Source organism: Amblyomma americanum, chromosome 2 (assembly GCF_052857255.1).
Source record: "Amblyomma americanum isolate KBUSLIRL-KWMA chromosome 2, ASM5285725v1, whole genome shotgun sequence".
NCBI lineage: Eukaryota > Metazoa > Arthropoda > Arachnida > Ixodida > Ixodidae > Amblyomma > Amblyomma americanum.
In genome coordinates this window covers 34,441,873-34,460,008 of record NC_135498.1, presented here as the reverse complement: position 1 = coordinate 34,460,008, position 18,136 = coordinate 34,441,873, and the positions used below count along the sequence as shown (strand labels likewise).

Genomic DNA, 18,136 nt, shown 5'->3' with positions numbered 1-18,136 from the left:
ATCGGCGCGACTTCCGCCATAAGCCCTGCATCATGTTCATGGAGAAGACCTGCAGAACATATAGCATGTTCCCACAGGAGACGTGGGAGATTTTAGGCTGGGGAGGATGTAGGGACTCATCAGGCGACCGACCCCTGGAGCTCAGCTTCTCCGCACAACCCTCTCGCGGCACCCTCGTCAGTTCATTGCTTAGTTATATAGCTAAGCAATTCTAGCTAGCAATCGAAGGCGCCTACCGAGAAGGCCTGGACTGGGACCTAAACGATGAATATAATTTTCCCTCTCTCTCGCCCTGTCATGTAGTGAGCGCCCTGTACGGTGCGAGAACCACGCCGGCACAGGAGAAGGGTGATCTTTGTTTGGTCTTCACGCTCTGCACCGCTCTCCGCCAGTGGAATGTAAAATGTAAAGCAGGGCCCGCCATAGTCGGCATGCAATCACAGGGCGGGGTGGCGACCTGACTGTCAGCCACGGACGAACGCGAAACACGCCCATATATTCCTCCTCCTAATTTCTAAAACCTCCCATCTAAGCAAAGCCAGTGCTGGTTTAGGAGCACCAGCGCTCCAGACAGCCCCCAGGACGAAATCCACCCCGGCGGGCCACAGGACCAGCTGAAAAGTCCGTTACAGTACCGGGCCCTTTCCATTGCAAGTCTAACCCCTTGTGCCTTATCAAAGTCTCCCACTCAATAATATTCGTCCACTTATATATTTGTACCATTGTCTTCTTGAATGCACGGCAATCTTCAACCATTCGTTTCTCTCTTCCAACGGGTGGCAACTTCAACTTACCCCATTCACAGCTCTCCGCGCAGCATGCAACTTCTGTCCCTTAGCTCTTCAGAGTAATGTTCTACAGGTTTGCATATTCTCTGCCATGAAAGGCGTTTTTTCTTCCAAGTTGGCATGTTCGATGCCTTTTCACATATTGTAGCTCCGCTTTCACCTCGCAAGCCAAGTCTCTTCAACATCTTAATCCTGTCGGCAGCGCCAGACAATAATATTTTAAGAGGCAAGAAAAACTTTTTTTTGTCTGTTCTCATTGAAGCTTGTAACCACACACACACATACAGACACTTTTTCAGTTTGTAGATAATATTTATTGAGCAATTTTTTTCGTTCAGGGAAACAGGGAAAGGAATCTATACATTTAACAAGCTAAAAATACAACCGCGGCAACGTAACACTACTACGTTGCAGTGTCCGCAAGAAACTTTTTGACCAGGTCCAAGAACTCTGCAGGCTTGTCAGCGTGAACCCAGTGCCCAGCACCTTTCACGTAAACGATCTCGGCTTTAGGAAACTGCTCCCTGATGGCGCTGTGATCCCGCTTGCTGAAAAAGTATAAGGCCGAAGTAAAATGTTGACGACAGACAGCAAGTCTTTCCAATCCTTGGTTGTGGACAGAGAGCTTCAATCCAAAGGGCTTCGATATGCAATAAGCGAAACTAGCTGCTACCTAGGGTCTTACATACAAGCATGAACGTACAAGCGCAAAAAGAAATGGGCAGGAAGCAAGGCGTAATTGAAAATTTGATTATGTATGCTACATATACACAGGATGTTTGAGCGAAGCATGCCACAAGTTTTTAAAACAAGCTTTTTGAATTATATAGATGGCCTCTGCGGCGTGGTAATACCAATGCTAGCGGCTTCAGAAAGCCCGTGAGTCATGTCAGCTGCTAAACTGGTAAACAAAAGTGCAATAATTAACTTGCTGCCGTTACAGTTAGGTTGTTGGGTGAAATCATTTGTGGCTGGCCATTAGCAATAATCACATCCCTACTTAGAATTTCGAAAATGCGGTTATGATTGGCGCTGTAACGCAACGAAGCCTGGCCGCACAGTGTGTCATTCGAAAACAGCATGGCTTTGGGGCACACATGAAATTTTACATAGGAAAACCACCCCGAACCCCATTTTCGACAAAAAAAAAAATCGAATAGATGGCTCAAATGAGGCTGCTCCCCCCCAACCGCCTTCCAAAGAGTGACTCAAAAATTCTCCTCTGCTTTTTTCTGATATCCGCCGCCACTGGTACTCGCAGCTGTCAAGAAAGCATAGCAGCCACGCGGTTACCTATGACACCACCAGAGAGATGATACCTGCGAACAGCGTCTCCCACCCAGCATCCTTTCAGTCAGTTCACTTGAGCAGCACCATTAGTGTATTATTGTGTTATGGGTTGCTTTTTACACATAGCCAAGGCAACAACTTAATATAATATCTATGTGCACATGTAAACCACACAGTATGGGCAGAAAACATGAAAGTAATCGCATTACCTGTCTGCCACGGTGCTCTAACAGTGTGGATAAAGGCGGGATATTCCCCTTTTACTTATGCCTTCCTTCTCGATCCTAGGCTCAATAAAAAATTTGTGCAAGCCATCGGTTACTCATTATGATAATTTACATCAGTGCAAAAAAAGACAAACGCCTTGACACGTTTTGACGCGTTTCCTTAAATTTTCAGCACAATGAAGATTTGTATTTAAAAGCCTATGACCAAAGCTATGACAGCGTGCAGTGTACATTTCAGCCCGGTGGTTTGTTTTGGAACACCACCGGTGAGCAATAATTTTGACCAGCGCAAACTGTCAACCAGCCTTGAAGTAAATTTTTTTCTGTGGTGACCACTTGACAGTATACAAATTTTTTGAGAAATGAAAAGAAAATTGGCTTCCGATTTGCCTGGTTAAGCTAAATGCGGCTTGGGTGTGCTAACAGGTTTGCCCTTGTTTAGCTCTGTTATATCTTTGTTTAGCCACTTTCGCGTAACAATTCGCCTTGGTTCTGCTTACATGACCATATATGCGGAATCGGTCATTCTCTACATTCACACAATGCGGGGAGTCCTCATACCATTCCTGAAGCAGTGGTGCAGCGGCTAAGCGATGCGCCACCGGCGGGGCTTGTGAGACCCAGGTTGCTCTACCCGAGCAACCTCTCGCGACCAATCATTAACTGCCACCTAGGTCACGTGACCGAGGTGGCAGGGTGGCCTCCTGCTTGTTCCTCAGGCTTCACCCACAGACAGGACGGCTTTTTCGCAAACGAGACATCTAGTGCTAGCACACTAAAACATCCGTTTCCAGCACAATGCTTGCAACCAGTAGTTGCCGGGCTCGCACAAAATCCGAGAGTGCAGACCATTACGGAGACGTGGAGCTGCCTCCTCAGCCAGTACCGGCAGCTAGCACATGTGGCATGGGAGGAAGTAGCAGTCGCAGCTTTTCTTTCAAGCTGTAGCCACTTTGCTTGTCAAGCGATCGAGGCAATTACAGCCAACTGAGCTGCCTCGGTGCATGTCACACCTGCTGCTCCTCACTGTCAGCAGCCCAGCGTTTTGCCCACCAAACCAGCCACACCTGTGTCGTGCAGTTTCTATCAGACACGCGACATCTGTGCCAAGGGCCTTTTCAATTTTCAATTAGTTTTATTTCCCAGAAATATTGTGACAGTTTGACAGTGCCCACAAACGACAGACAAGGTAGCAGGTAATGAGCCATGCAGAGTAGGACTTCAACATCCCAAAGCAACACATGGGCTATGAGGGTCGCCGTAGTGGAGGGTTTTGGATTAATTTACACCACATGGGGTGCTTTAAAAGAGTGGAGGCACCACATTTTTCGGAGTGCATTTCTGCTCTGGAATGATGTGCACGCCATTAGTAAGAATAGATCACAATGTGAAATTCGTCAGCGCTGAATAAATAATTTGTAATCAAATTTTTTTCCTCTGTAGTTTCAGCTGCCTGACGACAGCTGCGACATTACAAAGAAGTACGAGATCACGTGAGACAAACAAAAACCACAATATAACAGCTTATTGTCGTTTTCATTCACTCCAACCCTCGCGCTAAGCTGCTCCAAAAGCCGGAATGCCAGCAAGTAAACAAAAAGATATTATACTGTAGTTTACGCATGCTTCACGTGATCTATTACTCACCTGTGACGTCGCAACCACCTTTCGATTGCTGAAACCGAAACTGGATGGATGAATAAATTAAATGATAGGTTAGGAGACACTCAGCACAAGCGAATTTCACATGGTGATTCACATTTAATAACATCTTATGCATGATTCAAAACCAAAAAACACCACCTACGAAAATTCTGGTCTCTCTCAATTTAATGTGCGCCGACCACATAACATACAAGCGTCTTCTTATTTAGCCTTGATCAAAATATGACCACCGCAGCCTGGATAGAACCCGCCACCTCAGAATCAATAGCTTAACGCCAAAGCCACTGAACCATCGCGGTGGGTGCTCATGCAAAATAATTTTAAAAAATGACATAAGAAGAAATGCACCTGCTCATGCCACAGCACACAGTATGGCCCACACTGAGTTCTTTCTCGCCTTTAGCAAGGCAGTGCACTCTCATCTTAGTTGCACCATTGCTTTCAGTGTGAATGTACTCCAGTGCTAGAGGGCAAGTAAGCTACACAGACATTTTAATGCATTGCTGCGCAACACAACCTGCTGCGCAACACAAGCTGCCTGATCATCTCTCAGGCAGCCATTTTAGACTTTCAGTGGTGCCCCCTATAGCCCAAGAAAGCTGCAAGTTGCCACACCACAAAAGCTATCTCTGTACCTCAAAAAGCCATATTTGTTTTAAGTTACTTGCAGGCTTCACTGAAACACCCCGTACCTGTATGCTCAGTGTCTCCAACGCAAAACTATGCAATATTCCTAACTTCTCCTCCTTCGGCCCCATAAAATGTACTTACTCCTAGGCCCACCTGTATCACATGACCCCACAGTTAAAGTGACACTGAGGAGAAATTGAAGTTGGCTTGTATCGATAGAATAGCAGCTCCTGATCACAAAAACGCCACTCTTACTGAAAACAAAGCTCTTGTAATGTAGAAAATAGCAAGAACCAAAATACAGGTATCACTGCCACAGGCCAATCTCGCAAGTACAAGCGTAATGACTTCCTAGGACAAGAGGCGCCACCTTGGAGGAATTATCCTTACTTCATGGGAACACAAATCTTTGAGGCTGGCTAAAAAAAAGTTGCGCACTGCACAGCTAGCCGTCAGAAATCACGGAGTCTGCGTTTACGTCACGTTTTACGTCACTCCGTTCTGTGACGTCATAAGAGTTGCCGTGCCGTCACAAGAGTTCCCCGAGTTTGAATCAGTGTGGCGGGAAAAACTTTTTCATCTTCGAATCCAAATTTATTTGAAATAAATGCATCTTTCGCGCCCGGACAAGCGGCAACAAAGCTATAAAGTGCCGAACTATCAGATTTTGCTAACAAAAAAAAATTGATAGAGTTCTCCTCAGTGTCCCTTTAATGCTTACGACATATTACACCGACAACGCTGCCACTTATCCAACGAAATTGCTTCGTAAAGCCCTGTGAATGACAAAAACTCATTCCTTGATTATGGTAATGTGATGTTAAGATAAGCGACAGCTGAAGCCATTGAGGGTGTCATGATTGTGCAGCAAAATTTCTATAACCTCCATCTTTCCCCTATGTATCTGAGAAAGGGAAGGAACACCATGCAGCAGGTTTATTCTGAAGTACTGAGGTTATCCCACCTTACACCACACAATGTTGATGGTGCTGGATTACCTCTCTCCAACATCAACTACAGCAGGCTTCTGTATTCGTCACCCCTCTCTCCAAAAACCCTGCTTAGACCTACAGCTAAGATCAAATACAGTCTACTGCATTTCAAAATAAAATGCCCAACTAAACAAATTCCACACCTGTCGTGACCAGAGGTGGGCAAATGCCCTCATTTTCACTTTTCTTCACTCACCCTCACTTTTGAATCCATGGACCTCCTTCACCCTCGCCTTCATTTTGAAACGTTAACCGGCCCTCCCTCATCCTCACTTTGAAAAATTTGCTCGCCCTCACATCATGTGCACTCCCTCACTCTCACCCTCAGTAACAGTCGCTTTAAAACTCGAGTTATTTTTGTAGTCGGAAAATTCTGGCTATATTACCGAGTAATAAACATACAAGACAAGCCCTAAAAGCACTATTGGACGAGAGGCTAAATGCTTATATTGTTGTGTGCGTGTGTGTGTTGTTTAAGCTAAAACGTGAGACAAAACCGAGACAGTTACGAGTTGAACCCCAAAATATCACTCTCCCTTTACTTTTGGCCCGCACTGAATGCATACATGTGCCATGCAGACACTTATAACATTTCATTGTTATCTATATGGACTGCTAAAATGAGTCAAAGGGTTGATATGAGTGTGTACAAAAACCAGTGTACGCCAAGAATATTTAGAAAACAATGCAGTAGCGTTTACCACAATTACAATAAGTGCTAAACATATAATAAACTCAGAACAAAGAAATTTTGTAGGTCACTTAATTACCACAACCCGATGACATTTCACAGCATTGGGTCTTCTGAATTTGAGTGCTTCTAATCTCCCGCCATTTCGTGCGGTTTGCTGCATGCTCGTCTGATTACGCTTTCACGCACATGGATTAAAGATCACAAAGACCACGCTTTCAAACTGCAGCGTGAGAGACAGGCAGTTTAACAAGCATGAAAGCGGGTACGTGATGAAGACGGCGACATTACAAGCACAGCTCGTGAGCTCGGCAGCGCGTTAAGGCAGGATAAGATTTGATTTCTCCCAACTGATTGTTCATCTCAGGGAAGTGTATGAACTGACCGACTTCAAACCGGAGTGGCACTCCCTTTTGATGTGCTCAGCCATACCTTGTTCTGTCTTTCAGAGCGTTAAGTTCTACTTCTCGCATTTCGGGTCTCAGCGTTATGCGTTATAACGCCAACCGTAACCCAGTGGCTGCCATAGTAACCGAGGTGGCTACATAACGGAATAAAATAATAACAGGCGGCAGCGTGATGCCCAACCACCACAACTCAATAGGGGTGTGCGAATAGCACTTTTTCCAAACCAAACCATCCCAAACCAAACCAAACCACATACGAGTAGTGTAGCGTTGCTACCGAATCTAATACGGTTAGCTTGGCTGAAAACCGAATCGAATACGAATCGAATAATAAGGAAACCGAATCGAATACGAATATTTTGAATAATATTCGCTACTGGTATGAATATTTAATGACCAATCGTGAAAACTGCGACGCGCTGCCTTCGCAGTTATAGCTTATCTTTTAAAATTCTAAGCAACATTAATCTCAATCTCATCATCAGCCTTACTACACCCACTGCAGGGCAAAGGCCTCTCCCATGTCTCTCCAATTAACCCTGTCCTTTGCCAGCTGCATCCACCCTTTGCATGCAAACTTCTTAATCTCACCCGCCCGCCTAACCTTCTGCCACCCCCTGCTACTCTTACTTTCTCTTGGAATCCACTCCGTTACCCTCAAGGACCAGCGGTTATCTTGCTTTCACATTACATGCCCTGCCCAAGCCCATTTCTTCCTCTTGATTTCGACTAGGATGTCATTAACCCGCGTCTGTTCCCTCACCCACTCTGCCCGCTTCCGGTCTCTTAACGTTACACCTACCATTTTTCTTTCCATGGCTCGCTGCGTTGTCCTTAACTTAAGCTCAACTCTTTTTGTTAGCCTCCACGTTTCTGCCCCGTAGGTGAGTACCGGTAAGATACAGCTGTTGTACACTTTTCTCTTGAGGGATATTGGTAAAATGCCATTCATGATCTGGGAGAACCTGCCATATGCACTCCACCCCATTCTTATCCTTTTAGTTATCTCCCTCTCATGATCCGGATCAGCTGTCACTACCTGCCCTAAGTAGACATATTCCGTCACAACTTCTAGGCTCTCGCTGCCAATTGTGAACTGCTGCTCCCTTGCTAGACTGTTGAACATTACTTTGGTTTTCTGCAATGTTAATTTTTAGACCCAGCATTCTGCTCTGCCTGTCTAACTCATTGATCATGATTTGCAGTTCACCTCCTGAGTGACTCAGCAAGGCAATGTCATCAGCGAATCACAGATTATTTAGGTATTCTCCATTTACTTTTATTCCCAACTGTTCGCAATTCAGGCCTCAGAAAACCTCCTGTAAACAGGCGGTGAATAGCATTGGCAAGATCGTGTCTCCTTACCCGACGCCCTTCCTCATTGGAATTTTATTGCTGACTTTAAGGAGGACTATGGTACCTGTGCAGTTGCTATATATATCTTCCAGTATTTTGACATAATTAAAGGCTCTTCTACACCCTGATTACGCAATGCCTGTATGACTGCTGAGGTTTCCACTGAGTCGAATGCTTTCTCGTAATCAATGAAGGCTGTATCTCGAGGTTGGTTATATTCTGCGCATTTCTCTATCACCTGATTGATAGTGTGAATATGATCTATTGTGGAATATCCTTTACGAAAGCCTGCCTGATCATTTGGTTGATTAAAGTCTAAGGTTGCCCTGACTCTATTAGCAATTACCTTAGTAAATACCTAGTAGGCAACAGATAGTAAGCTGATCGGTCTGTAATTTTTCAAGTCCTTGGCGCCTCCCTTCTTATTAATTAAAATAATGTTTGCATTCTTCCAAGCTTCTGGTACAGTCGAGGTCATAAGGCATTGTGTATACAGGGTGGCTAGTTTTTCTAGTACGATCTCCCCTCCATCCTTCAACAGATCTGCTGTTACCTGATCCTCACCAGCTGCTTTTCCCCTTTCCATTGCTCCTAAGGCTTTCTTTACTTCCTTTTTCGTTACTGGCGGGATGATGCAATGCTCTGGGCTACTGTCTCTCTCATTAACATTACAATTACATTGGCTACTGTACAGATTTGTGTAGAACTCTTCGGCTACTTTAACTATCTAATCCATATTGCTAATGACATTGCCCTCCTTGTCTCTTGACACATACATCTGGTTTTGACCTATGCCTAGTTTCCTCTTCATAGCTTATAGGCTACCTCCATTCTTTAGAGCATGCTCGATTCTCTCCATATTAAACTTCCTTATGTCGGCTACCTTGCACTTATTTATTAATTTTGATAGCTCTGTCAGTTCTATTCTGTCGGTAGGGTTAGACGCGACGTTTCTTAATCAGATCTTTTGTCCCCTGAGATAGCTTTCCGGTATCCTGCCGAACTTCCCTACCGCCTACTTCTACTGCGCACTCCGTAATGATGGCTGTCAGATAATCGTTCATTGTATGAACATCAAGATCGTCTTCCTCAGTTAAAGCTGAATATCTGTTTTGCAGTGATATCATGAATTCCTGTACTTTCCCTCTTACCGCTAACTCGCTAATGGACTTCCTTTTCACTAGCTTCTTCCGTTCCCTCTAAGCTAATTCTAAGTGTAAGTCTAAGCTAATTCGCGACCTTACCATTCTGTGGTCACTACAGCGCACCTTTCCGAGGAAGGCCACATCCTGAACGATGCCGGGTTGAGCGCATAGTATGAAGTCGATTTCATTTTTAGTCTCACCATTAGGGCTCTTCCAGGTCCACTTCCTGTTCTCTCATTTGCGGAAGAAGGTATTCATGATCTATAAATTATTTCTATCTGCAAATTGTACTAATAACTCTCCCCTGCTATTTCTAGAGCCTATCCCGTGGTCGCCAGCATGCTTCTTGCCCACCTTCGCATTGAAGTCGCCCATCAGTACAGTGTAGTGTGATTTTACTTTATTCGTTGCCGATTCCACATCTTCATAGAAATTTTCAACGGTCTGGTCATCATGGCTGGATGTAGGCACGTAGGCCTGCACCACTTTCAGCTTGTACCTCCTGTTGAGCCTAATTATAATAGCTGCTAACCTCTCGTTAATACTATAGAACTCCTCTACGTTGCCAGCTATATCCTGATTAATGAGGAATCCCACACTTAGTTCTCGTCTATCTGCGATAGCACAGTATGTGTCCGTCCTTTAGTACTGTATACACCTCACCTGTCCTCCTAACTTCACTAAGCCCTATGACATCCCATTTAATTCATGCTAGTTCCTCGAGCAGCACTGCTAGGCTAGCCTCACTAGATAAAGTTCTAGCATTAAACGTTGCCAGGTTCAGAATGCAATGGCGGCCTGTCCGGAGCCAGAAATTCTTAGCACCCTCCGCTGCGTCACAGGTCTGACCGCTGCCGTGGTCAGTTGCTCCGCAGCCGCTGGGGACTGAGGGCCGAGAGTAAATTGGTTTGTTCATAGAAGTTTGTGGCAAAGTACTACACCTGGATGGCCAAATCCTGTTCTGGTGAGGGAGTGCATTGTCGGTTCTGGTCACCGAGATCAGGCCGCACCCCAGGCCTGGTTATGAAATTCCATCGACATGCGGATTTCTTTTTTTTTTTCAAACCCGGTGGAAAATAGCGCAGCACCAGGATTCGAACCCCAGTCCTCTTGCACGCGAGGCAGATGCTCTACCTCTATGCCATCACTGCGAACCCCCAGATCTCAATCTGGGGATTCGCAACAGAAAGTGTATTAACTTTGTCACTGACATGTTATGCGCATAGAAAAAGTACCTTTTGCTCTTCTTAACGGAAGATAATAAACTAGTGCCACATCGTAAGGCATGAGATGGGTGAGCCCGGGCTTAGGTATGAGGCATGGTCTCCGAGGTCAGGCATTAAGGCTGGATTTGCTGAATCTGCCTGGGCCCTGCTGTGTCGTCTAATCTCTGAGGCCATGTATAAGGATTACGAACACCGCCACGCGAACTGACCGCACCGTGGAGGTGAACCCTCCATCCCAAGCATACCAATCGTGGAAGCACAGTAATGCGGCGTGTATAGTCCCTGTTTTTCGTTCGAATAACCGAACCTAAGGATATTCGATTCGGTATTCCAAATTTCCGAATATTCGCATACCCCTCCAACTCAAAACTCAACTATGTCGATCCCGTATATATACCCCGTTCGGCTTTTCCTTCGTCTTCCGTGCCATCTTCGTTGCGCTGTGAGCAATATGAATATGCGTCAGGTCGGGCCACTTGATCCCGACATTCGTGTAAAGTTTGTGGGCCAACCGTTAGCCGCAGAATGTTCCGGGTGGTGTCATACGATTCAGCGTTTCGTACAACATAAAGTGACTAGTTAAGTTAGAACCTAACTAGCGGCAGGGATTCAAACCGGCAACCTAGGTACCCCTAATTCCACATCTTTAGGAATTTTCATATGACCATTGCGGCTCAACTGTTTGTCAGAGAGTTTTTGGAGTGGCATACGATTTGGCGTTTCGTGCAGCATAAATTTACTGGGTAAGTTAGTGTCTAGCTGGCGGCAGGGATTCGAACCGGGGACCTATGTTAGGTGTCTTAACACAAGATATTCGATCGCTGCCTCAGTATCGGCTCATTTATTTGCGATGTGTTTCGTGTACTCTCTTAAAACCTTAGTAAATAATTTAGTGTAAATAGGTAATATTTTCAATGTAATAAATACCGTGCTTTAAAAAAAGCTGCGGCGATGGCATAGTGGTCAGAAGCAGCGGTAAGCGGAACTGATTTTTTTAGCGCTGCCGAGGGTTCAGATCCCGCTCCCTCAGCTATCAAGGTTTTTTTATTTCTTTAGTGTCGTCACCCATTGCGACGCCGGCCTATCGCTGCAGTGAAGCTCTTATGCTTCTGCGTAAAATAAAACATTATTCAGGCCACTTTAAAATAAAAAGGGTCGCTAAAATGCAGAATTTGGGCTGATTAGTGGTAATTACTAACTCCCCGAGTCTGGGGTAAATGAGTCCTGTGGTTGCCATTGTAGTGCCCTAGCGCTTCCACTCCGTCGAAAAGCGGTTGCCTGTATGTCAGAAGCCTGCTTCTACCACGTGGGCCACCTTGGTCACGTGACGTTGTGACGTCATCACAAGCTGCCCACCATATTGTGAGCAAGCTGCCCACTGTGGCAGTTCAATTAATGATTAGTCGCGAGAGATTCCTCAGGGTCAACATGGGTCTCACGAGCCCCACTAATGGCAGCACCTGCCATCGAAGGGCAGTAGCGCATAGCACCTCTGCTCAGGAGCGAAATCAGGTCTCCAAGAGATCTGTGAATGCAGAGAATGACCAATTCTACCACAGTACACGTCTAAAATGATGCAATATCACGCAAACTTACATAATATGATATATCAACAAAAGTAAGCCAGTCCAGGTCAAGCAAAAGCATAGAAAGTCAGGACAAACCATGAGAAACCAGATGTTATGGTGCTAGCGCACGATAATTCATGGTTAACCCCAGGCTAAAGTGCCCATGATTTTTTTGCTTGCCCGTCTACGCATTACCCAAACGCTGAGTGTCAATTCCCTACCACGTCTCACCATGGACAGAAATAAACCAAGAAATGTTCCAGTTATTTGGAGAGCAGTACAACTTTTTCTTTTTTAGCACATCATACAATGCAAGGCCATGCGAGCGATGATTGAGACCATGGTTGTTAACCCGCTGCTTTATTTCCATGAAAATGATATCTATAGTGGTTGGCTTTGCCCACCACATTGCGGCACCACTTTCCTATACCCAAATTCCAGAGAAAATAGAAAGAAGATACGACTGTACTGAAATACTCACAGTGTGAATGAAAAAAGGCCGCCACCGTCTGGAAGACGTTCAAGTGACGAGCGTTAGCTGTTCAGTTTACTAGATGAAGAAAGCGAAGAAGAATGCGCCGCTCATCTCAAAAAGCGGAATGTAATACCCTTTGAAACAGGGTGGATTGCAACCATGCTCAGCTACGCGTGCACGCACGCCGCCTAGCACCACCTATCAGAGAAATTACAATGCACGTCTACCCGCTGTCGAGTTGCACCCCATCAAAATATGTCCCAAACGAAAATTGCTCTGTTTGGGGGGTCAGGGTGGGCCTAGAATTCGGCTTGCGGTGCGATAAGATAACACTTAAATTAGTAATTGCATGTATACAATGTTTACTTATTATTTAATTGTGGTTTTATTTCTATACCAAAACCCACAGGGTTTAATTTGCCTCCCAAATTCGGTAGACAACTGTCCCCGGATGGGTGCTCCTTGTTGTCGGAGTATATATCACGGAACGAATGTATACATGTACAGCGGTCCCATAATGGGACTGTTTTCCTACCCCCTTTAGGATATTTTTTGGTGAGGGGTGGAAGGAATGGGAAGGCACAACCAATTTTAATGGCCGCCATCTTGGATTCGAAAAACCGAAACTATGCCGCCATTTCGTCCCCTGACATCATACTCACATAGTCCCGCCTCTATCCACCATATTTGATCGTGACGTCATCATTGGCACGCGGCAGGTGGTTGTTTCTATAATGCTATTGTAGGTAGCGCTACAAGTCTCAGTGCAAGATGCGCTGTTTTCTAGTTGCTGTCACAGATGGTGCAGTGATCTCAGGGTGGTAGCAGACCCCACGAAATCTCAAAACGTAATGAGTAAGAGCTAACACTCTTAAAATTCGACACCCACGCCGCCAACTGGCTTTGATTTTACAGTGGAATTTCATAGGAGCATTTTTTTGCGCTGCAGCCAATTCCTTGAAACCTCACTGAGCCAAAATCGGACTTTGTTCCGGGAAACAAGGCTTAGAACTTCGGAATTCAACAGCCTTACTAGGTATAAATTTTACATGTTTTACTCTACACTCTGAAAATCTGACAGACTCAGGACAGATAATGAAAATGTTTGCTGCGGTACCATGGTTCGCATCGGACCGGCAGCCACCCGCACGGCACGGCCAGTGCCCCCTTGTTAGCGCACTATGACGGGTGTTTCACTAAGTCTTTACAGTTTCTAAAAAAACAAGCTTTCTCAGTTAGAAGAGCATTTTTTGCGGCAGAGTATTCACAGCAGTGTAGTACATCACGGTGACGGAGAAGACTTGCAGGTGAGGGTGAGGGCTCGCCATCGTGAGGATGCCCATCTCTGGTCGTGACGCACCCTCAGTTCCTGGTTTTCATGAGACAACCTTCTCCCTACATTGTGCTTGCTCAACGACACCCAAAAAACACAGAGAAGGAGTGCGCTGCATAGGAGCACATTACTTTCTAATATACTCCCCAGCAGTGGTGATGTGCTTCCGCCACTGGTGTGCTAGTTTGTGCACGCAGCAGCAGAAGAATGAGAGCAGTTTTTGACCGCACCAACTATCCTATGGCACAAAGCTAGGGCTGTAAAATGAGCGAGACAAACCCTCGTTTTTCTGTGACAGCATGAAAAGACAAGTGCACCCATAGTGGCATAGGTCTATACCAAAAGTGATGTGCTTCAGGGGAAAAGTACATTTAAGCTTTTATTTCAGTGAGCAACCTTCAATTCTATTCCAAATAAAAAAAGTCTGTATAGAAGGCCAGTCCTAATGAGCACCGTCGTACACTGCTCTTGATTTAACACATGTAGAATCACTGCACTAAGCTTGGACAATAACTAGAAGAACCCCAAGAAAACATGGAAAGAATATGCCTGAGCTAATCTCATTTTAACATGCCTAACAGTGTTGTATGACTGTGTGACATGGAAGCACGTAATGACAAACACATGTCAGCAGGCCTCACCTCACATACGGAGAGTCTCCACCGCAGATGAACAAGGTGTTCCCATCATAGCTCAGCCCCTTCAAGTCATGCATCTGAATGATCTTAGGAAGGTTCTGCTTGAGTGCCTTCAAGTTGAACTGCCATTCATAAAGGCGCTCTCCTTTCTGCAGGTTCGCCAACAGGAACTGACGTACACCAGCCTCCTGCACAACATGGGTTGTTTGCCTCTCAGGCATTCTTTTATCTGAATGACGGAAGGTGCCATTCAAACAGCTGCACTACATGCATCAGAATGTGACAAGCTGAACACTCACAGGTATGTCACTCGTTAGGATACGATCAGCCTCCTTGCGAGCTGCTGGTGACGACATGTCTGGCGATAGCTGAGGCAGAACAGTGTCCATGGCGTTCATATGGCTGACCAAGACATTGTCAGTGGTGACAATTGACGGCATGGTGACAGGGGAGACGTCTACCACCACCAGTCGTTCTACCATTGATGGCTGCATGAAAAGAGGTAAGACCAATAGTCTTCCAAAGGGAATTAATTAAAGAGATAAAAACAAGCTAGGGAAAAGGCCCTCAAGGAACAAAAAGCGTTGAAAATGTGCTGAGAAAAAAAGTTGTGCCTGTGGGGCTCAGAAAACTGTGTGACAGCTATAAGAATCATCAGACAAGATGACAGCAAAAAAAAGAAGGCCAATATATGGATAAAAAAATAAAAATAATATTCTTTGTACTGATTGTGCAAAGCGTTTGAGCCTGCTATCAATCAAGTTAAAGTAAGATTCTGGCTAAAAAAAGCTGCCTTTTAAATAGCAAGTACATGACCCAAACCAATATAGTCTTAAAGCAACAACAAACATTTTGTAAGATTACACGACACAAGAACAAAAGGCAAGTTCCCTAACCTAGCTGAAATGGTGAAAAAGCATGCTAGTCACTGAATAATGTCCAGGAAGGTTTCGGCATCACAAACCACAAATCCAATTTATTCCCAACTTAGCCTATACCCTGTGTCCTCAATCTTAAATGCGTGCGATGCATCCATACAGTTCTTGTTTTTTTATTTATCACCAATACTTAGCGTTAAATATTTAGGTTAGAGGTGATAACATGCTGAAAAATATGGCTTTGTTTGCACATTTATTAAAATCTGGGTTCAAAATCCAGGCACATAAGTAACGGTGAGCTACCATGCACCTCCAAGTGGTGTCATGGCAAAAAGCTAGCTGTGCCACTCTTTCACCTCATTTTCAAGCAGTGAAATTTTATTGCTTAAACACTGCATTTCAAATTTGTTCTCTTGAACAAAAAAAACGAGGGCAACGCTCTCTTCACTCAGAGAACAATGTGAATGGATAGAACATTTTTAAATATGGTTCTGAAAACCTTGTCATAGAAGAGTGTCTTGAATAATTCGCTGAGTGCAGATGCGAGAAATACTAATACAGTTTCAGCTTGCTGTAACTTGCTTGTACTAGATTCTTTGAATGCATACCACCAGCCTGTTATGCTGGACACTCAAATGCATTGGAGCAATAATTTTCTGTTTAAATGAAAATAAAACTGAAGAAAAAGGAATTCAATTTTCAGCAGTGCAACAAGAAGCTTGAGTCCTTACTCGCGTCAGTGCAAAAGTCATGGCTGTCCGACCGCCCATACTGTGTCCAATGAGGGCAATCTTCTGAAGACTTCGCTCCTTGCAGAAAAGGTCTACATCATTGGCCATTAGTATGTAATCCATGTCGTCCGTGTGTGGGCTTTCTCCATGATTGCGGGCATCGAGAGTGTACACCTGCATTCATTTACAAATATAGCCATGTACATGCACTAAGCAACGCTGACTCATATTTAGCACGAAGAAAACTATTTAGACCAACATCAACAAGTGGCGCTTGAACTTAATAATGAACAGTAAATGTTGGTTTGAAGCTAATTAAACGTTTCATTTCATGTTGTATAACACTGTACTATCAGGTTGAAATAAATTATGAACAGTTCATGTGAGCGCAAACTTCAGTTTTATGTTTAACAGTGAGATCGACAGGAAACATGAAGGATCACACATAACTGCACGTTAAACAACCTGTTATGCATTTGCACTACATCACAGGCTCAAAAATGTTCCCAAAGAGGTGTTTGTGGTTCAATAAAACCTGAATGCCCATATGCACCAAACAACCTCTCGAATTAGTTGAGGCACAGCACAGAAGAACTGATTCATTCACACAGAATGGCATATGCAAAGCGTATCATTCTTGCTAACTCAATGCATTTTCTCAGTAAATTAAATTCACTGTATATTTAGGGACATGCACAGTTTTATGTAGCCACGAAGTAATATGCACAGGCGTAAACAAGGAAATCTGCATGCATATAAAGCGTTATTGTTTCAGATATTGTGTGTTACAAACAGAGCATGGAAATACGTACAGCAATCCATGATACAATACAGCATGACAAACTTCAGCGCACATGCTTTGAAGTACTCAGGAAACAATAAAATGTGTTATGCAGTTATAATAGATATTTCATAAATTGCTTCAAGAGATCCAGCTCAAATACTCTATATTGAGCGACATTATTTGGACCCGGACCCACTACTGACGACCAGCTGTGCATTCGGGTTTAGAAAGTAAATGCGCATGCGGTATGCTGTTTTAAGGTTTCGAAGTCCAAGCAAACCTTCCGGATTTAATAAAGCACGAAAAAAAATTATGAATCCCTGCTTGACCAAATGGCGGTATCTAGCTCTGCGTCGACCCTTTCCGCGAAGTCGAGGCAGCGCAGCGGACCAAGCAGCGTGTGATGACAGCGGCTGCATAAATTTGGACACTCGAAGCAACGTGTTTACTTTGCGCTAAAAAGATTACTTTTCACCGCAAGTGCCGATAGCAGTCATAACCTCAAGCCGAACCGACCTTATTACCTTACGTTTCGTGGCGTTGACCATCGCTTTGGAGAGACTTTTCCAGTTGTTCTTGCTGCCAAAAAGTCCGTGGAGAATTACGATAGGCGGCTTGTGATCTTCGGCTTGTGTTGATTCGAATGATGCGAAAGAGAGGGAAACATCCTTTGACCTGAAACGATATCGGCATGGAGAGCAATGAGTGCGATGTGCCCTTTTTCGTCTGCTGCGAAAGCGAATAGTTCTACTTTCGCAGCACCAAAGTGAAGTCATACCCTGGCTGATTGCCGCAACTCGCAGCAGATGCCCTCACGAGTGCTTCTAAGCACCCACAGACTCGGATTCGCGGTTGAAGTGACAGACGTTTAGTAAGTAACCTACCGCACGACGCCAATGCATGCATTTCGTCGGGGGAGCCGGACTGAAAAGTTACCGTGCGTCACATCCTTTTTACTTCAGAAGCGAAACTGGATTGGCCAGTAAAAACAGTAAAGGTATGGCATGGCATAAACAACATAAACTACGTAAAACTTGTAAACTACTCGTACAAAGTGAATGAGCTTTAATTTTTTCAAAAAACCTAATAAAATGTGTTTGATGTAAATTTTATATTATATCAAAATTCATAGGTATATATTATTTTGCACAAGTGTACAAATGCAGTTCACTAAAACAGCACATCAAAAAAACTCTTTAACATTATACTTTAAAATCGCGTGTCGAAAATTTTTATTGTTGAGTTTATTAAATAGTTTGTTTCGTGGTTCAGTAGCAGCAAGAAGCATAACAGTTATGGCAGGAGCTCAACT

At 44.4% G+C, this 18,136-nt stretch overlaps 1 protein-coding gene across 3 annotated transcripts; it reads right to left on the bottom strand.

The window, feature by feature from the left end:
- Positions 1 to 1,079: 1,079 nt before the first annotated feature.
- LOC144120958 (sn-1-specific diacylglycerol lipase ABHD11-like) lies at positions 1,080 to 17,803 on the bottom strand. 3 transcript variants are annotated; one of them, XM_077653791.1, is made up of 6 exons: positions 17,603 to 17,799; positions 17,349 to 17,499; positions 16,041 to 16,214; positions 14,731 to 14,919; positions 14,435 to 14,619; positions 1,080 to 1,336 (listed from the first exon to the last, which is right to left on the bottom strand). In XM_077653791.1, exons 1-6 carry the CDS (start codon positions 17,728 to 17,730, stop codon positions 1,192 to 1,194), a joined length of 972 nt encoding a protein of 323 aa, XP_077509917.1. In that variant the 5' UTR covers positions 17,731 to 17,799; the 3' UTR covers positions 1,080 to 1,191. The 3 variants fall into 3 exon arrangements, with proteins under 3 accessions (XP_077509917.1, XP_077509918.1, XP_077509919.1); XM_077653792.1 differs by lacking the exon at positions 1,080 to 1,336 and adding an exon at positions 3,848 to 3,992 and having other exon boundaries at positions 17,603 to 17,803; XM_077653793.1 differs by lacking the exon at positions 1,080 to 1,336 and adding an exon at positions 12,395 to 12,494 and having other exon boundaries at positions 17,603 to 17,802.
- Between the last annotated feature and the right edge of the window lie 333 nt (positions 17,804 to 18,136).